The sequence below is a fragment of the Microcaecilia unicolor genome, chromosome 2, assembly GCF_901765095.1.
Source record: "Microcaecilia unicolor chromosome 2, aMicUni1.1, whole genome shotgun sequence".
NCBI classification, from domain to species: domain Eukaryota; kingdom Metazoa; phylum Chordata; class Amphibia; order Gymnophiona; family Siphonopidae; genus Microcaecilia; species Microcaecilia unicolor.
The window spans coordinates 642,863,243-642,883,998 of record NC_044032.1 but is presented as its reverse complement, the minus strand read 5'-3'; the positions used below and the strand labels follow the sequence as shown (position 1 = coordinate 642,883,998).

Genomic DNA, 20,756 nt, shown 5'->3' with positions numbered 1-20,756 from the left:
GAAATGGCCGCGCGGCAAGTGCTTTACTTGCCGCACGGCCATTTCCTGCAGGAAGGCGAGACTTCCCTTTTACCAGCTGCGGTAAAAGGGGGCCTTGGCGCACGTGTAAAAACACGCGCTGATGCCAGCACCAGCCAGATTGGTAAGAGGGGCCCTAAGAGATCACATTGCACTGCATCGGCTTGTAATTCCTGTTCCCTGACTTCAGTCCTCCTCGAAAAAACCCCAAAACAAAACAGTTTATTCCAGCAAAATAATTCTTTATCTCCCCGAAACCCCTAGGAGAGTTTCACAGTGTTAACAAGAATTCATAAAGGAGTTGAAAAGCTGTTACAGTTATTGCTTTTTTCTCTTTTCAAATATGCTTCCCTTTGGACCACCTTTTCATCAGTGGAACAACACTGAAAGGTTATGTTCGTATGCTCTTTTCTTATAGCTTGTGTACAAGATTGAACATACCTGGGACAGTAATGTGGTTATGCATGAGCCAGTGACAATCAAGTTCAAGCCCTCAGATGAAGGACTGCTGATGGAAGTGAATGCTCTCTTCTTTGACGATCCTTTGGCACCGCCTGGTGAGCCAGGAAAACCTTTCAATGGACTTTGGGACTATGAAGGTAGGACTTCATTTTGGGGTTGTTGTTCAGCTTGTGCTGGTGAGCGGCTGATAAGCCTCTCCTAGCCACAGGCTGACTTAAATTCAGATATTCAAAGCTGGGGCATGCATGGCTCTTGCAGTGGTTTAGCCAGACAGCCAATTTTGGGTGGGTGGGCCTCAGTTCAAAGTGGGTGGACACAAAGGTCTCTCTCAGCCTCTTTCCTCCCCCCACTCTCCACCCCTTCCCAGCTCAAAATTTAAATACTTTAGCTAATGAGGATCAGGGCTGGTGCTAGGGTTTGTGGCGCCCTCCTGCGGCCTATTAGTAGGCGCCCCCTACCCATCCAGGGGTGGGGTCACTATGGCTCCACCCCTACAGTAGCCACACCCCTTTAACCAGCCATTGCGCATATAAACAGGCATCATTGAAAATATTACACCAGTATAGGAGAAGAAAAATAACTTGGGTTTTTTTTTCATTATAAATAATTTCTGTAAGCTGTTAAAGCTCCAGTATACCCAGTGCAAAATAAGGCAGCAGATGTAAATTTTCAATCTGGAAATATTCCAAACACTAAAATTAAAATAAAATTATTTTTTTCTACCTTTGTTGTCTGGTGACTTTGTTTTTCTGATCATGTTGGTCCCAGTCTCTGATTCTGTTGCTCTCTATCTGTTCCCCTAACTCCATTTCCAGGACTTCCTTTCCATTTATTTCTTTACTTTCCTCCTTTCTTCTTCATTTCTTGCTCTACATCCATAGGTAAAAGCTGGATTCCCCGCAGACTTGACTGGAGGAGGTATAGAGTGGATCCAGCTTTTGCCTATTTTCTCCATCCATGTGTAGTTTTTCTCCTCTTTTCCCTTTCCCTCATCTCCATCAGTATGCATCTCCTTCCTCTCTCTTCCCTCTGCTCCATCCATGTCCAGCATTATTCCTCTACCCTCTCCATCCATGTCCAGAATTTCTCCTCTCCCCTCCATTTATGTGCAGTTTTTCTCCTGTTTTCGCTTTCCCTCATCTCCGTTAGTATGCATCTCCTTCCTCTCTCTTCCCTCTCCTCCATCCATCCCCACACCACAATAGCCCCACCTTTATCTGCCCGGCATATTACTATATCTCAGTTGGCTTTTAGTTGTTAATAGAAATCAAACAAAATAAAACATGGAAAAGAAAATAAGATGATACCTTTTTTATTGGACATAACTTAATACATTTCTTGATTAGCTTTCGAAGGTTGCCCTTCTTCCTCAGATCGGAAATAAGCAAATGAGGTAGCAGATAGTATATATGAGAGAAACATCAAAGCATTACTTTGACAGAGTGGGAGGGTGGGGGTATGCATGGGGACATCAAAGCATTTCATTGATATTCTAACAGAATTGGTGTTGGTAGGTGAGAGGAGGGTAATAAACAGAGAAATAAACAGAGAAGTACAGCTTATGTTTTATAATGAGTTGGAAAACCCAGATCCTTATTAAGTCCTGTTTGTTGGGTGTCAAAATATTCAATCATTCTTATTTTAGTTGTTGAAATGCTAAATATTCTTGTTTGGTGATGGTATAAGGATGAAAAAACTGACCTTGCTCTAAACGAGAGACTTCCTATAATACACGGTTTTTTTTTAAACATGTCAAATGCGGGATCATGTGGTCCTGGGAGAGGCCGGGAAAGTTTTTGCCATACATTGGAGTATGCTATCCTATTAAACTCAGAATTAGCAAAATAAATCTTAAGTTGTAAAGCTCAAAATCAACTTGCAATTGAAACGCATTATGTTTACCAGTAGGAACAAAGTAAAGTTCTTTAGAAAGTATAGATATCTCATCTTGGGTTAACTGATATCCAGACAAATTGAATTGTTCCTCTGTCTCCTTCGTGTTGATGTACGGTTGGCTACTCCTGTATTCCCTGCTGTTCCCCGGTTCTTCCAGGCACCTCTGTCTCTCCGGGAGCCTCTGTTGGCTTCTGCCCCCGATTGTTCATCGTTTTCATCACCATTGGACGAATCAGAGGATAAACTGAACTTAACTTTTTTATTGCTTTGCCAATATCTTGTATATCTACAACCTCCATCCACTGGTACACATAGCCCTCTGATTTCTTATCCCTTTGTAATTTCTTATATTTGTTAGATTTTAATTCCTTACGGAGCTTGTCTGCTTTCTCATTAAATTCACTTAGGGACCCTTTTTACGAAGCAGCGGTGAGCCCAACATGGGCTTACTGCTCGCTATACAGGAAATACTGCCGTCTACCACAGCAGCCCGGCGGTAGCTCCCTCCTCCAGCGCGTGCCATTTCTGGCGGTAATTACTGCCACAGTTACTGTGTGGGAGTCCTTACCACGGAAGTGGCCACGTGGCAAGGGGGCCTCAGCACGCATCCAAAGCACGAGCCAGCACAGGGCCCCTTTTGCCGCAGTTTTGTAAAAGGACCCTTTAATGACATCATAATCTTGCATAGATTGCAACTTGCTTGTCCGCTCTTCCAATTTTGGTTTGGTTTCGTCTGTTTTGACTTGTAGCGACTGAATCAGCAATAACATTGTCCTCCTGAAGCAGGTCATGAAACAGGGGGTCCTTGTCGGGGTACAGGATTTGATTGCAGCTGCTTTTTGTTGCATTAAAAGGCTGAAAGAGAATTTTGAGGATTACATGAAAATACACTCTGCCTGAAAAGGTTTTTTTTTGGTCATGCCCATCTATGCTATGGAACTATGGGCCCTGTTTACTAATGTGCATTAGTGGTTTTAGCGTGCTTACACTTAGCGTGCATGCTAACCATGTAGGCGCCTATAGGGACATTGTAGGCACATACATGGTTAGTGCGCGTTAAAAACGTTAATGTGCCTATAACTTGCTTAGTAAACAGGGTCCCCATGTTTGTTGATACAATGTTATATGACTAAAGAGGACCTCCCAAGTTGTGTATTTTTGAATTTTTAGAGAGTGTGGGATAGCTTTTTTTCAACAGTGATTTTTTTTCTATTGTTTTTGCACCTCACTATATTGGGCCAATGAAAGAAGCCCTTTTGAAGTTGTGTAAAGTTATTTCAGGTTTAGTACTTGAGACCAGCCCTGGGCAGTTGACATAGCTGCCGAGAGGGGGGGGGGGGGGCATGGGGGACAAAATTCCCCAGGCCTGGGCCTCCAAGGGGGGCCCAGCGCCACAGTCCCACCCACCCTCCGTCATCGGCTGCCTCCTTCCCTCCTTGTGTTACGCCCTCGTCTGACGTAACTTCCGCGAGGGCAGGACACAGGGAGGGAAGTAGGCCCGAAGGGAGACGATCTGCTGCTGCCTGCAGTGCTTTCACACGGAGGTGAGAGGTGCTGTGATTTCAATGCAGGGGGCCCGGCCCAGTGGCGGACGGAGGGGGGTGGGTGGAGGGGGGAGCGACGGCAGCGACCTCGGTGGGGGGGGGGGCGGAGTGACGGCGACCTCTGGGCGGCCCTGGCAGTTGAAGCTCACTTGTTTGAAGTTAACTTTATTGTGGTTGTGCCCTCTTTCTTAATTCCTTTAGGAAAAGATATTTTTGTTAGATTGCTAAAGTATTGTTTTGCTTTTCATATTATTTTTTGCTTGACATAATTATAATAACCACTTTTTATTTCATTTCCAGTTGTTGAATCATTTTTTCTGAATAGTAAAACTACCCAGTATCTGGAAGTAGAACTTTGCCCGTAAGTAACTTGAGTTTATTATTTTCTTAGTTTTCAGGAGGTTTATTGAATCTGTACTTTCGTATTAACTTTAAAAATCCAGGACTGAGATGTTTTGTAATTTTCTTTTTATATGTGCAATGATATTGCTGTTTGAGTCCTGTTAATTTGTAGGAATGTGCAGGGCAAAACAATTTTGTCTAGTTTCGTTTCCTGTGTCATTTGCACAATTTTTCATTTTGTTTCATTATAAAAATGTATAAATATTTGTTTCAGGGCAGTTGTACTAATTAAGAGTTGGCTGCATCTGTTGCTCAAGCAAAAAAGAAAAATTCACTTGTGGCAAATCACACCCCAACTCCATGATCACAAGCTGAATATCTAATTATATCCTGCACCTCCCTAAGAGCATCACCAGACCCACCCCCTCCAATCCCCCCTGGCCCCAGCATTACAGTGTATCTATCCCCCTCCCCCTGACCAAAGAGACAGTCAACCCCACTGGCACTTACTGGGGTTCTCACTTCAGATATACCGTTTGGGCAGGAGTGATCTCTCCTCACTCCCAGGCAGATGATCAAAAGCCCTGGAACAGTGCGGGGCGCTATTAGACCTATGATCAGAGATAATGCATGCAAATTTAAGCAGCACAATTATCTCTGATGATGGGGTAGAAGTGCGGGAGAATTGTGCCTGAGCATGCGCTCAGCACAATCCTCCCGCACTTGTTTGACAGGTCTGGGCTGTAGACCAATGAAAAGAGAAGGACGCCCATCTTTAAATCAGAAGATGGACATCCTCAACTGCCCTGTTGCAGGGACGGCCAAATTTCAAGGGGGTGTCAGAGGTATAGCGACGGGGCAGTTGAGGACGTCCAAAATTGGATGTTTCGTCTTTCTCATAGAAACATCCAATTTTGGACATCCTTAACTGCCCATTGCCGAAACGTCCAAAATTTGGATGTCCTCAACTGCCCCGTCACAGAAACGTCCAAATTTTGGACGTCCTCTACTGCTCTTGCTGGCAGGTTTGCTGTAGGGGGGAATGGGGGCCTGCCAGCATGCAAATGACCATTCCTCCCCAATGATCTGCAAACCCTAACACCAGCTCGGAGCTGGCGTAGGGTTTGTTGCGGCCAGCGACCCAATCTTTGGCGCACTGGACGCTGCTCACTGGGGATGAATGCATTAAGCGCTGATTAGCATGCATTTGCATGCTACTTGCGCTAAGAACCCTCGAGCGCGTTGTTTCACACGCTCAAGCGCTCTGATCATGGGGCGGTAGCAAACGCTGGTGCTAGTATGGCGCTAACAGCCTCTAGCGCCGGCGTTTGCTTTTGATCATCTGCCTGTCCTAGCACTAAAACAAAGGCAATTGTAGACTCTGAACTAGAATATTAGGAATTAGTATTGGAAGCAGGAGGTATTGAAACATGGCTTAACATCACAGACTTAGCAATATTTGGAGCATGTGAGAGCATCCCAAACCCTAAGGGTCGTGCAATTACAGGGGTGCGCTGAAAAATGGCCAGCGGTAGTGTAGGTGCGTGCTTTGGACGCGCGCACATCCATTTTTCAGCGTGCCTGCAAAAAAAATGCCTCTTTTTAATTTTTGCCAAAAATGGATGTGCGGCAAAATAAAGATTGGCGCGCGTCCATTTTGGGTCTGAGACCTTACCACCAGCCATTGACTTAGCGGTGAGGTCTCACGCATTAACCGGACAGTAATGACCTGCACACATAGAGGATGTGCGCCGGAAAATAAAAAATTGTTTTTTTGGACACGCGTATCAGAGGCGCGCCAAAAATGAAATTACCACAAGAGCCACGCAGTAGCCAGGTGGTAACTCCAAACTGGTGCATGTTGGGCGCACGTAGACGCTTACGCGACTTAGGAAAAGGGCCCCCACAATGTTTAGCAGATTGCATAGAAGTGTACTGCTCTCATCCAGCAGGATAAGTACATACATAAGTAATGCCACACTGGGAGAAGACCAAGGGTCCATCGAGCCCAGCATCCTGTCCACGACAGCGGCCAATTCAGGCCAAGGGTGCCTGGCAAGCTTCCCAAACGTATGAACATTCTATACAATCAAGCCATTGTGACATCACTAATGAGGTTGGCTCTTATTGGTGGAATGAGCCACTATGACATCACAATAGGTTAAATCACTGCTCTATGTAATAAAGGTGAGCCAAGTAGAGGACATAAGTACATAAGTAATGCCACACTGGGAAAAGACCAAGGGTCCATCGAGCCCAGCATCCTGTCCACGACAGCGGCCAATCCAGGCCAAGGGCACCTGGCAAGCTTCCCAAACGTACAAACATTCTATACCTGTTATTCCTGGAATTGTAGACCCAGCCTACGGTTTTCCCTTTGTGGAGGCAGCAATAAAGCCCACCTTGGCCTCCTCTGTAAACAAAACTCCTGTTAGCGTGCCAGGAACGACTGGAAGCGATTGATTGGTAAAACTCTCTAATACAGAGACTCCAAGTTACCCAGTTCCAGGAGGGAGACTTTGCGTAATCCTGGTTTTGAACATATAAACAAATTCAATGTGGGGTTACAGTCCCTAAATCCACGCATTGAAATCCATGCTACATGTCCCACAATAAATCACGATAGGGTTGTCAGAAAGCTAGGACTGATCTAAAATCTCTCTTTTTGAACTGGGTAACCTACTCAAATTTAGCTGAGTTCTTCCGACAGCTTTTTTTTTTTTTTATTTAGGTGACTGAGTCAGTATCTCAGTACCTTTACTGTGGCTGCTTTCTTCCATCACAGAATCCCCAGCAGGGACTTCTGAGGCTTGAATGCTAGATTAGAAAAGACAAGAACTAGGGTTGCTCAGGTAAGTCTTAATGACATTGTGTCTCCAAGAAAAGCACCAATAGAAAAGGGCAAACAAGGATTATTGAAAGAAAAGGGCCTGACAAGATGCTGGAATCCTGAGACCTCAGAAAATGAAGCAAAACACAGGAACTACATTGAACGAGCAAGAAACAGGCTCAGAGGTGAGGCAGAAATGCTGAAGTGGCCCTGAGCAGGTCTGTTGGGCCAATCAGAAAATAGGAACTAAGATTACTAGAAATATAAGACACAGCTAGGAATGGACTGGCTACAGCCAGAATTCCAAGAGGCAGAACAGCTGCTCCTGTTTACATTTCCCATGTAATTTCAAACAAATGCATATCCCTATTAGTGACATAGTAGATGACGGCAGAAAAAGACCTGCACGGTCCATCCAGTCTGCCCAACAAGATAAACTCACATGTGCTATTTTTTGTGTATACCTTACCTTGATTTGTACCTGTACTTTTCAGGGCACAGACTGTATAAGTCTGCCCAGCACTATCCCCGCCTCCCAACCTCCAGCCCCGCCTCCCACCACCGGTTCTGGCACAGACCGTATAAGTCTGCCCCGCACTATCCCCCCCTCCCACCACTGGCTCTGGCACAGACCATATAAGTCTGCCCCGCACTATCCCCCCCCCCCCCCACTGGCTCTGGCACAGACCGTATAAGTCTGCCCAGCACTATCCCCGCCCCCCAACCACCCGCCCCGCCTCCCACCACTGGCTCTGGCACAGACCGTATAAGTCTGCCCAGCACTTTCCCCGCCTCCCAACCACCAGCCCTGGCACAGACCGTATAAGTCTGCCCAGCACTATCCCCGCCTCCCACCACCGGCTCTGGCACAGACCGTATAAGTCTGCCCAGCACTATCCCCGCCCCCCAACCACCCGCCCCGCCTCCCACCACTGGCTCTGGCACAGACCGTATAAGTCTGCCCAGCACTTTCCCCGCCTCCCAACCACCAGCCCTGGCACAGACCGTATAAGTCTGCCCAGCACTATCCCCGCCTCCCACCACCGGCTCTGGCACAGACCGTATAAGTCTGCCCAGCACTATCCCCGCCCCCCAACCACCCGCCCCGCCTCCCACCACTGGCTCTGGCACAGACCGTATAAGTCTGCCCAGCACTTTCCCCGCCTCCCAACCACCAGCCCTGGCACAGACCGTATAAGTCTGCCCAGCACTATCCCCGCCTCCCACCACCGGCTCTGGCACAGACCGTATAAGTCTGCCCAGCACTATCTCCACCTCCCAACCACCAGCCCTGCCTCCCACCACCGGCTAAGCTTCTGGGGATCCCAGTGGTTCTGTTATAGCATGGTAGGTTTGCTATATTCTGAGGGGTCCTTTTACTTAGCAGCGTAAGTGCGTGCGTGCGCCAAACACACGTCAATTCTGAGTTACTGCCTGGCTACCGTGTGGCGCGGGTGGTAATTTCATTTTTTATTCGTGTCCAATACGCGCATCAGAAAATATATTTATTTTCTGGCGTTCGTGCGGGCGGTAATCAGCATTTTGATCCGCGTTGGCCGTTACCGCCCGGTTAACGCGGGAGACTTTACGACTAAGTCAGTGTTGCGGTAAGGTCTCAGACGCAAAATGGACGCGCACCAATTTTCATTTTGCTGCATGTCTATTTTCGGGACACCCCACCCCCCTCCCCCAAAAGGCCTTTTTTACAGGTGTGCTGAAAAAAATGATCCTGTGCGCTGCCGAAACCCGCACCTACCCTACCGCAGCCCATTTTGCAGAGCAGCTTAGTAAAAGGCCCCCTGAATGTCTTTTGACATAGTACGGTGGTCTGTACCTTCAGCGCAGCCCCAAGTAACGGTGATTCATTACCATCTGTTTTTATTTGCTGCAAAGATTGAGATGATGGATTTATTCCAGGTAGGAGACGGCATAGAATTGTCATTTCTGTCCATCAGCACAGAGGCTAAAAAGAGATGCAGCCCAGGGAAAAGAATTCAGTAGATTTTATACTTCAAGTCATTTTCATTCAGAGAATGGAACAATACCTAGGTAACTGTCTGTATTTTAAGCATAACATACTATACTATAAACCCAAACAATGAGCTCAAAATGTGTCTCTATTTTCAAAATGTTTTTTCAAGGTTTTTTCTTTTAAACCTTGAAAAAGCATTTTGAAAATAGAGACACATTTAGAGCTCATTGTTTGGGTTTATAGTATTAACAGACGTGTTCTACTAGCAGCAAATAGCCTTGGTTCTATCTTGTTGTATTATTACTAAATACCATAGACTGTGGGGTTGATTTGTGATGTATTTTAAGCATTACATTACATCAATGTTTTGAGCCGGATAATGTAGACTGGTAGTAAGAGCCAAAGGAGATGGTATAGAGTACGTGATGAACAAAGTAGATGAAGAAACTGAGCACGTTGGTTGGGCCAAGCAGTCTTTATATACATGTGGACATTTACTGGTATTAATCCACAAGCGAACCTCTTCCGGAGATGGGAAGGCGGTAGAACGAGAGGACATGAAATGAGATTGAGGGGGGGGGGGGGGGGTCAGACTCAAGAAAAATGTCAGGAAGTATTTTTTCACGGAGAGAGTGGTGGATACTTGCAATTCCCTCCCGCAGGAGGTGGTGGAGATGAAAACGGTAACGGAATTCAAAAATGCGTGGGATAAACATAAAGGAATCCTGTTCAGAAGGAGTGGATCCTCAGAAGCTTAACGGAGATTGGTTGGCACAGCCGGTGGTGGGAGGCGGAGCTAGTGGTTGGGAGGCGGGGCTAGTGCTGGGCAGACTTCTGCGGTCTGTGCCCTGAAAATGGCAGATACAAATCAAGGTAAGGTATACACAAAAAGTAGCACATATGAGTTTATTTTGTTGGGCAGACTGGATGGAATGTTCAGGTCTTTTTCTGCTGTCATCTACTATGTTACTCACGTTACTGTGCTACAATGGCATAATATTAAACAGTAAGGAATGCTGAGCTGGTCATGGTCTTGAGGATTTGTCCCAGTCATTCTGTTCTTCATGTGTTTTATTCTTTTCTAGGCATGGACAGCACCTGGTGCTGTTGCTTTCTGGAGTTGGAAATGCTTTTCTGGTAAGTTGTTCTCTAAAGAAAAGAATAGCCACCGTGTAATGACTTAATTTTGCTTCTTGCAGATGCCAAAGTAATTTTTTTTATTAGTTAAGTTGTATGTAAATGAATGCAAAGTCATTTTTAATTTTGAAGAATCTGTAGGCAAATATATGCCATTTCACATAGAGGGGCAAAATTGAATGGGGTTGGCCAAGCCCTGTAAAGCGGCATACCCGACCGTATTATCGAAACAAGATGGCCGGCCATCTTTTGTTTTGATAATACGGTCGGGACCGGCCAAATCTCAACATTTGGGCCGGCCTTAGAGATGGCCGCCATTGGTTTTCACCGATAATGGAAATAATGGCGGCCATCTCAAAACCAGGCCAAATCCAAGCCATTTGGTCATGGGAGGAGCCAACATTTGTAGTGCACTGGTCCCCCTCACATGCCAGGACACCAACCAGGCACCCTAGGGGGCACTGCAGTGGACTTCACAAATTGATTCCAGGTGCATAGCTCCCTTACCTTGGGTGCTGAGCCCCCCAAAACCCACATCTCACAACTGTACATCACTACCATAGCCCTTAAAGGGTAATGGGGGTCACTTACATGTGGGTACAGTGGGTTTCTGGTGGGTTTTGGAGGGCTCCCATTTACCTCCACAAGTGTAACAGGTAGGGGGGGATGGGCCTGGGTCCGCTTGCCTGAAGTGCACTGCACCCACTAAAAACTGCTCCAGGGACCTGCATAGTGCTGTGATGGAGCTGGGTATGACATTTGAGGCTGGCAAAAAAATGTATTTACATCTTTTTTGTGTGTGTGGGAGGGGGTTGGTGACCACTGGGGGAGTAAGGGGAGGTGATCCCCGATTCCCTCCGGTGGTCATCTGGTCAGTTCGGGCACCTTTTCAAGGCTTGGTCGTGAACAAAAGAGGACCAAGTAAAGTCGGCCAAATGCTCGTCAGAGCCAGCCTTCTTTTTTTCATTATCGGCCGAGGCCGGCCATCTCTTAATCACGCCCCCGTCCCGCCTTCGGTACATTGCCGACACGCCCCTTTGAAGTCTGGCCGGCCCTGCGACGGAAAGCAGTTGAAGCTGGCTAAAATCGGCTTTCGATTATACCGATTTGGCCAGCCATACGAGAAGGCCGGCCAGCTCCCGATTTGTGTCGGAAGATGGCTGGCCTTCTTAGAAAATAAGCAGGATAGAGATCCAAGATGGCGTCTACCTGAGCAGACGTACGTTTAGCTCTCCCTTACCTCCATTGTAGTTTGCTCACGGAGATTCGCGGACCGGAATGGGAAAGCGAAAAGGCAAAACCAATCTTTCTATCTCTGCAGGCAGGGTGGAGCCAGCTCCGTTGAGGCAGATGACTCTGGGAGAAATGGGACTTCTAACGCCGGGAGCTGGCGGACTCGCTACGAGTGGTCCGGGTAACCTTATTGACCAAAGCGCCGAGGGAGCTTCATTGAGTCCTCCCTTTCAAGCTGTACCTCCGTGACCAGGAGAGAGAAGGGGGGCAGCGGTGGAACAGAGTGCAGAGTCCGGAAGTCGGTCCCCTGCGCTAGCTTGTGGAGACCCCGCGGCTTCCTCAACGCCAGACGGAACATCGATACAGACGAGTATTTCACCTGGAATGAATCTGAGCGTATCTCAAGTGGTGCCGGTAGAATTGAGGAGACCCCCCGGCCCACCCAGGCCCACCAGTGGCTACGCCACTGCTGAGAAAGAAGGCTAGACAAGCTGCTGAATCTGTGGCCTTCTATGAAGCACAAGATTTATCAGTAGGCCTTGAACCACAGGGCTACTTAATTCAGGGCTAGTATGCTGTATGCAGAGCCACAGAATGACTGAAAAAAAGCTGGGCCCAGACTGATGACCTGATGTATGACCCCACCCTAAGGATCCAGATTGGTCCTCAAGTGATTCCAAAGATCTGCTGGTCAGCATTTGGAAAGCTAGGAGGCCAGAAGCTGCATGGACGTCGGTGCAGACTGGAGAACAGGTGCTGTGTTCATTAACCTCGATTGAATATGTGGACTGGTAATAAACTTACCCCAGCTATGAATGTTGGATGTCACGTGTAAATGACCTATTCCTTTGTGCTACTGTAGTTGTAAGACATATTCTACTTATGTCCGGAGCAGGTGGGGGGAAGAGGGGTTGGTGGTTGGGAGGCGAGGATAGGGGAGGGCAGACTTATACGGTCTGTACCAGAGCCGGTGATGGGAGGCGGGACTGGTGGTTGGGAGGCGGGAAATACTGCTGGGCAGACTTATATGGTCTGTGCCCTGAAAAGGACAGGTACAAATTCAAGGTAAGGTATACACATATGAGTTTGTCATGGGCAGACTGGATGGACCATGCAGGTCTTTATCTGCCGTCATCTACTATGTTACTATGTTATGTCCAGCTTGTATGGGAATAAATCAGTGTCTTAATTATAACTCTCGAGTGGATGATTAATGCAGAAGTCTCCAACATGACACCTTCTCAGGAAAGAAGAAGGTCTGGAGGACCAATTAGCCAGGGAGGCGCAGTGATTGCCATCTTCTACACCTTTGACTGAGTAACAGGGAAGAGATTTCGCCGTTAAGATCTGCCCAGTACTTTCAAGGGACCTGGACTGGTCACTCTTAAAGATAGGTTGCTGGCTTCAATTGACCACTGATTGGAGCCAGCAGGGAACTTCCTCATACATAGTGAAATGAAACAGACAATGCACTTTGTCAGTCAGGGTGAGCGTAAGTTTACAAACCTGAGTGAAGAAAATACATTTAATTTTTCCAAAATATGCAGGGAATCTGAACTACCTATTCAGACACAGAATGTGACTGTTGTTCTTCGTGGAAACCAGTGGATATCTTTTTGCTAGAATTTTTTCCCTTATGGCTAGGATTTGGACAAATTGATCTTTTCTAGCCTAGTGGTCAGTGCAGTGGACTTTGATCCCGGGGAACTGAGTTCAATTCCCACTGCAGCTCCTTGTGATTCTGGGCAAGTCAGTTATTTATTTATTTTATTTTTGTTACATATGTACCCCGCGCTTCCCACTCATGGCAGGCTCAATGCGGCTTACATGGGGCAATGGAGGGTTAAGTGACTTGCCCAGAGTCACAAGGAGCTGCCTGTGCCTGAAGTGGGAATCAAACTCAGTTCCTCAGTTCCCCAGGACCAAAGTCCACCACCCTAACCACTAGGCCACTCCTCCACTGTTGCTACTATTTGAGATTCTACATGGAATGTTGCTATTCCAACATTCCATGTAGAAGTTGGCCCTTGCAGATCACCAATGTGGCCGCGCAGGCGTCTGCTTCTGTGAGTCTGACGTCCTGCACGTATGTGCAGGACGTCAGACTCACAGAAACAGAAGCCTGCGCAGCCTTCTACATGGAATGTTGCAAGTGATAGCAACATTCCATGTAGAATCTCCAATAGTAGCAACATTCCATGTAGAATCTCCAATAGTATCTATTTTATTTTTGTTACATTTGTACCCCGCGCTTTCCCACTCATGGCAGGCTCAATGCGGCTTACATGGGGCAATGGAGGGTTAAGTGACTTGCCCAGAGTCACAAGGAGCTGCCTGTGCCTGAAGTGGGAATCGAACTCAGTTCCTCAGTTCCCCAGGACCAAAATCCACCACCCTAACCACTAGGCCACTCCTCCACTCCACTTAACCCTCCATTGCCCCTGGTAGAAAATAAGTACCTGAATATATGTAAACCGTTTTGAATGTAGTTGCTAAAACTTCAGAAAGGCGGTATATCAAGTCCCAGTTCCTTTTCCCTTTCTTCATTATCATGGCAAACTTTTTAATTTCAAAGATTTCTTCCAGCAACTCAAGCTAACAGACTCCACTTCATCCTAAGTGGCTTACTGTATAAGTCATTAAAAAAATATAATTATCAAGAAAACATGGCTAACAAGCATCATGTAACAATCTATTTTTTCCCTCCTAGTATTTCTGTAGAACACATTTTCACTTTTGCTTTAGTGACAGCTTGCAAATTATGAGCTGGTCCCTTCTTCTCGATTTTCCACAGTGGTAATTAAGGATTGTAAATTTCACTTCATCATTTCAGTTAGTTGCAGGTAACATAAATCACTTGCCAACATGCCTGAGGATCACTTGCAAATTGGTTCCATGGACACAGTTCTAGCGAATTAATCAAAACATCACCTGCATATGAAAGCATGTGTTCCTTTTAGAGTTTTGGTGTCACTGAGTGCAAAAACAGCCCTGGATTTTGTTTGTTTCAAGTTAAACTGTTGGAAAACTCTGCATGCACACTTTAAATGAACGATATAAATGCTCTAACTCTTAGTGCCAGGTTTATGCCTGGTGTAAGAGAATGCAGTCTAGTTTAAGGTTAACATATATTCCACTTATATCTAAGCGGAGAACAAAATGATGTACATAATTCTAAAAAGAATATATACTGGAGAGCAAAAATCATCAGAAACCTATCAAAAAATAATTTGCTCTAAGTTTGGCTTTAGCCCAGACCATAATATACATCATGGATTTTAAACAAAAAGAAACCTCAACAGCCTAGGGTACCTACAGAGATGGTCTCCCCCTGTTTTAACGGCTCCTATCATCGGTTTCAATAATCCTCTGCAACCAACTGCAAAGGAAAACAACTCCCTAATGGAGAAAAAACCTTTGCAGCGAAAAAAACAAAACAAAAAACAAACAGAGGAAATAATCAAATGATAATCATATAATAATATGTTGGGTTAAAGTCAACACCGTGCTGAAAAAAGATTTTTTTAAAGTATGAGGAATATATTACACTAGTAAAAGAAGCCCGTTTCAGAGCAAATGAAACTGGCCCTAGCAAGGTTTTCGTCGCCAACACCCCCCTCCTCCCTCCTCCCTCTATGGCCAACCCCTTGGTTGTTCTGCCATTGCTCCGCCCTTGAGGGCGGGGCCCGGAGCGATTTCCTACCCCCCGCCTCCCTCCCTGCCAACCCCTTGGTTGTTCTGCCATTGCTCCGCCCTCGAGGGCAGGGCCGGAGCGATTTCCCACCCCCCCCGCCTCCCTGCCTCCCTCCCTGCCAACCCCTTCATTGTTCTGCCATTGCTCCGCCCTCGAGGGCGGGGCCCAGAGCAATTTTGGTGGCTTCACCACCACGAACCTTCGAACCTTTTTGAAGGAAGTCAGAGCTTGGCTTCACTGACGTCAGTGTCCTCAGAACGTTGAGAGTGAGTTTTATTATAGTAGATGTGCACAGAACAAACTTATTTTCACTTAGCTTCTCCACCCGGGTGGTAACCGCAGCCTTCAATATCCAAGGACATCCAACCGGGACTAGCTCCAAATCAATCAACGGTAGCACCATGCAAAATCCTCAAAATCCTCGACAAAGGGTCCCCTTGTTTCGTCTCTGCCTCAGGAGGAATCCACCAGTGAAAGGAGTCTTTCGGTCATGCATAATTCTAAAAAATACACAGTAACTAAAAACAGATCAATAAAAGCGTACAATAAAAATGCAAAACATCACACACAGAAACAAGTAAAACAACCATCTATAATTCCCACTGTAATCTTATTTTAACTTTCTACAGTATAAACCTTGGCAACCTGTCCCTGTTGGTACACAATTCTCAGGACATTATAATGCCGTTGTATCGCTCCATGGTGCGACCGCACCTAGTATATTGTGTCCAATTCTGGTCGCCGCATCTCAAAAAAGATATAAAGGAATTAGAGAAGGTGCAGAGAAGGCGATGAAAACAATAAAGGGAATGGAACGACTTCCCTATGAGGAAAGGCTGAGAAGGTTAGGGCTCTTCAGCTTGGAGAAAAGGCGGCTGAGGGGTGATATGATAGAAGTCTACAAGATAATGAGCGGAGTAGAGCGGACAGATGTGAAGCGTTTGTTTACACTTTCAAACAATAATAGAACCAGGGGACACAAGATGAAGCTAGAATATGGTAGATTTAAAACAAATAGGAGAAAGTTTTTCTTCACTCAGCGTGTAGTCAGACTCTGGAACTCGTTGCCGGAAAATGTAGTGACAGCAAGCAGCTGGCCTTACGGAATTCAAAGGGGGTTTGGACAGATTCCTGAGGGAAAAGTCCATTGCACAATAATAAGAATTACGTTTTTTTTTTTTTTTTTGGGGGGGGGGGGGGGGGGTTTGCTGGGTTCTGGAAGCCTGGATTGGCCACTGTCGTAGACAGGATGCTGGGCTTGATGGACCTTTGTCTTTTCCCAGTATGGCAGTGCTTATGTACTTAATTTCAGAGGAAATGTTAGCTACTTTGGCCTATTTCACTATGATGTCAGCAGATCAGATTACCATGAGTAGAATAATTATCTGATAAACTCCACTGGGGGGGTGGAGGGTGGAAGAAGGGAAATCACTGCGGGGCCCCTTTTACAAAGGCTCACTAGCGTTTTTATTATTAGAAACATAGAAACATGACGGCTGATAAAGGCCATATGGCACTTCCAGTCTGTCCATCCTCTTAAACCCCTAACTCTTCCTTTTCCTAAGCGATCCCACGTGCTTATCCCGTGCCTTTTTAAATTCTGACACAGTCCTCGACTCCATAACCTCCACCAGGAGGCCATTCCACACCGCCACCACCCTTTTCGTGAAATAATACTTTCTTAGATTACTCCTACGGCTATTCCCTTTAACTTCATTGTATGCCCCCTCGTTCATATCCCGCATTATCCCAATAGATCAGGTTCAATGTGGCTAACAGCTTATTGTGATTAACAGTACAAAAAGTGATGCGGGATAATGTACATTAATATCAAAATAAGGGCCCTGTTTACTAAGCCACACTGTAGACATGCTCAGGGCCGGTCAAACCCGTTAAGCGGGGTAAGCGCCGCAGGGAGGCGCCTGCCTTCAAGGGCACCGCTGCACCGCCCTTGGGGGTTTAAATCTTTTTTTTACCTCCATTCCAGCGGCCGTGTCATTTCAAAGCCCTGCCCGTCTCTAGCCTTCCCTCCCTTCGTGAGTTCGTTCCCGCAGAGCCCGCCTTCTGATGTCATTTCCTCGAGGGCGGGACTCCAAGGCATTTGGTCGTGGGAGGAGCCAGCATTTGTAGTGCACTGGTCCTCCTCACATGCCAGGACACCAACTGGGCACCCTAGGGGGCACTGCAGTGGACTTCACAAATTGCTCCCAGGTGCATAGCTCCCTTACCTTGTGTGCTGAGCCCCCCAAAACCCACTCCCCACAACTGTACACCACTACCATAGCCCTTACAGGTGAAGGGGGGCACCCAGATGTGGGTACAGTGGGTTTGTGGTGGGTTTTGGAGGGCTTCCATTTACCACCACAAGTGTAACAGGTAGGGGGGGTGGGCCTGGGTCCGCCTACCTGAAGTGCACTGCAGTACCCACTAAAAACTGCTCCAGGGACCTGCATAGTGCTGTGATGGAGCTGGGTATGACATTTGAGGCTGGCAAAAAAATGTTTAAAATTTTTTTTTTGGGTGGGAGGGGGTTGGTGACCACTGGGGGAGTAAGGGGAGGTGATCCCCGATTCCCTCTGGTGGTCATCTGGTCATTTAGGGCACATTTTGAGGCTTGGTCGTGAACAAAAAAGGACCAAGTAAAGTCGGCCAAATGCTTGTTAGAGCCAGCCTTCTTTTTTCCATTATTGGCAGAGGCCGGCCATCTCTTAACCACGCCCCTGCCCCGCCTTCGGTACACTTCTGACACGCCCCCTTTAACTTTGGCCGGCCCTGCGACAGAAAGCAGTTGAAGCCGGCCAAAATCGGCTTTCGATTATACCGATTTGGCCGGCCTTAGGAGAAGGCCGGCCATCTCCCGATTTGTGTCGGAAGATGGCCGCCCTTCTCCTTTGAAAATAAGCAGGATAGTATATTATGACAGATAGACTGAGGCATATTTTCAAAGCACTTAGCCTTCCAAAGTTCCATAGGTTTCTATGGAACTTTTGAAGGCTAAGTGCTTTGAAAATATGCCTGTAGAGTGCAACATGGCCCATCTACTCTGTCCAGAAAGGGGATAAACTCTGAAGATCATTTGATAAAAGGATTTGAGAGTAAAGCTGGGATTGTGGAGGCTCTGTGGTCATCTCTTCAGGAGTGAGCAGACTCTGTATATCTCTGTTTCCTAATTCTGTGAAGGGTTATTAATGAAATATTGAACTGTGACCAATGGAAGGTATAAACCAAACTATAGAGAAATATTGGCATTAACCTTATAGTTAGGCTTATAGTTTTATAAGAGGTAAGAAAGAGGAGGTTATAAATTATAGAGCGGCTAGTCTGACCTCGGTAGTGGGACAGGTAGTCAACAGGCTGTAGGATTTAAGGCAGCATGATTTTACCAGATGAAGCTATTGTCAAACAGATCAGTGGACAGTTGCACCTATTTTTATAACTGGTTTCATTCTGCTATTTTTCCCTGAGAGAGATTCACTTCTTGCCTCTGAACACAGACTCTGGCAACTAAACCTCTTTTCAGTGTTCACTTGGATCTTACATCAGCTCCCCTTCTCCAAGCACCAGCGTCACCTCCTTCTCTCAGTTCCAGCATCAGCTCCTCTTCTCCAAACACCAGCATCACCCCCTTCTCCCAGTTCCAGCATCAGCTCCCCTTTTCCAAGCACCAGCATCACCCTCCCTTTATCCCAGTCCCAGCATCAGCTCCTTTTCTCCAAACACCAGCATCACCCCTTCTAAGCATCAGCTCCCCTTTTCCAAGCACCAGCATCACCCTCCCTTTATCCCAGTTCCAGCATCAGCTCCCCTTTTCCAAGCACCAGCATCACCATCCTCTTCTCCCTGTCCCAGCATCAGCTCCCTTTCTACAAGCACCAGCATCTCCCCCCTTCTCCCAGTTCCAGCATCAGCTCCCCTTCTCCAAGCACCAGCAGCATTATCCTCCCCTTCTCCCAGTCCCACTCGGCTTCCTCAGGGGATTCGATAGATGGAATCCTTGACAGTATGGAGTTGCTGCGCCGGTAGTAAATCGAATCCCTTCTGGTCATCCCATGGAAACTTTAACATTGAGGTGACTGTCCACTGGATTGACAGAGTGTTTGGAAAGGAAATCTGCTTGTCTAGCCTTAAGACTTGAAGGGTTCCCCCACATTTGATGTTCTTGCATTCGTTTTTGAAGATATTCATGGAATAAACTACTGAATGCTATAAAAACAACGCATGACTTGACAACCTTCCGGAAGTTATTGAAGACGCACCTGTTCGAAGAGACTTACAATAAAAATCCTCCTTAATGACTTGATTCCATTCTACATCTAAAACCAACTAATACTGATCCCTTCTAATTTGATTATGTTAATCACTATATCACTATTGGTGATTATATCTTACCTGTTGTATTTTGTGTTATGTAAATAATTCTACTGACCTATCTACCTAATTTCTTACACAGTAATATGTTAAATTAGACCATACCTCTTACTCCCGCGGGAGGTGGTGGAGATGAAAACGGTAACGGAATTCAAACATGCGTGGGATAAACATAAAGGAATCCTGTGCAGAAGGAAGGGATCCTCAGGAGCTTAGCCTAGAATGGGTGGCAGAGCTGGTGGTTGGGAGGCGGGGCTAGTGCTGGGCAGACATATACGGTCTGTGCTGGGGCTGGTGGTTGGGAGGCGGGACTAGTGCTGGGCAGACTTATACGGTCTGTGCCGGGGCTGGTGGTTGGGCGGCGGGGATAGTGCTGGGCAGACTTATACGGTCTGTGCCAGAGCCGGTGGTGGGAGGCAGGGATAGTGCTGGGCAGACTTATACGGTCTGTGCCAGAGCTGGTGGTTGGGAGGCGGGGCTGGTTGGGAGGCGGGGATAGTGCTGGGCAGACTTATACGGTCTGTGCCGGGGCTGGTGGTTGGGCGGCAGGGATAGAGCTGGGCAGACTTATACGGTCTGTGCCAGAGCCGGTGGTTGGGAGGCGGGGTTGGTGGTTGGGAGGTGGGGATAGGGCTGGCCAGACTTATACGGTCTGTGCACTGAAGAGGACAGTACAAATAAAAAAAGTAGCACATATGAATTTATCTTCTTGGGCAGACTGGATGGACCGTGCAGGTCTTTTTCTGCCGTCATCTACTATGTTACTCTGTTTATGATTATACCTTTTGCAACATAGTGTAAGCCACATTGAGCCTGCAAATAGGTGGGAAAATGTGGGATACAAATGCAGCAAATAAATAAAAAAAATATTCAGAGTTTGCCAACAGGCGAAAAATTGTTAGAACAACAACAACAGGCAATGATTCCAACTTTGTGAAAGCCTTCTTTGTAATTACACAGCATGTTAACAAAGATAAAGATGAAGGTGCAAATGATGAATCAGACAACACTACCTTCGAACAGTACCAGCCTATCCCGAACTTACTTAAATCTGCATTATCCAGACTGCAATGGACTTAGGTACAAGTCAACTTATGCATCCAGCTTTTCCTACATAAATACACAATTGTGGAAAGCTTTGCCCAAAACCGTGAGATCTATCCATAACCATCTTAACTTCAGGAAACTACTGAAAACCAACTTGTTTAAGAAGGCCTACCCCCCTGACCCAAATTAACTTCCTACTTCCTGCGACACAGC

General features: G+C 46.6%; 1 protein-coding gene across 1 annotated transcript in view; it reads left to right on the top strand.

Annotated features, from left to right (window-relative positions):
* The first annotated feature begins 442 nt into the window (after nt 1-442).
* C2H4orf33 (chromosome 2 C4orf33 homolog) overlaps nt 443-20,756 on the top strand; it is a 37,559-nt gene continuing 17,245 nt past the window's right edge. The window contains exons 1-3 of the mRNA XM_030192709.1: nt 443-617; nt 4,221-4,281; nt 10,150-10,201. Coding sequence (XP_030048569.1) covers nt 479-617; nt 4,221-4,281; nt 10,150-10,201 — 252 coding nt within the window. The 5' untranslated portion in view covers nt 443-478. The remainder of the gene's footprint in view (nt 618-4,220; nt 4,282-10,149; nt 10,202-20,756) is intronic.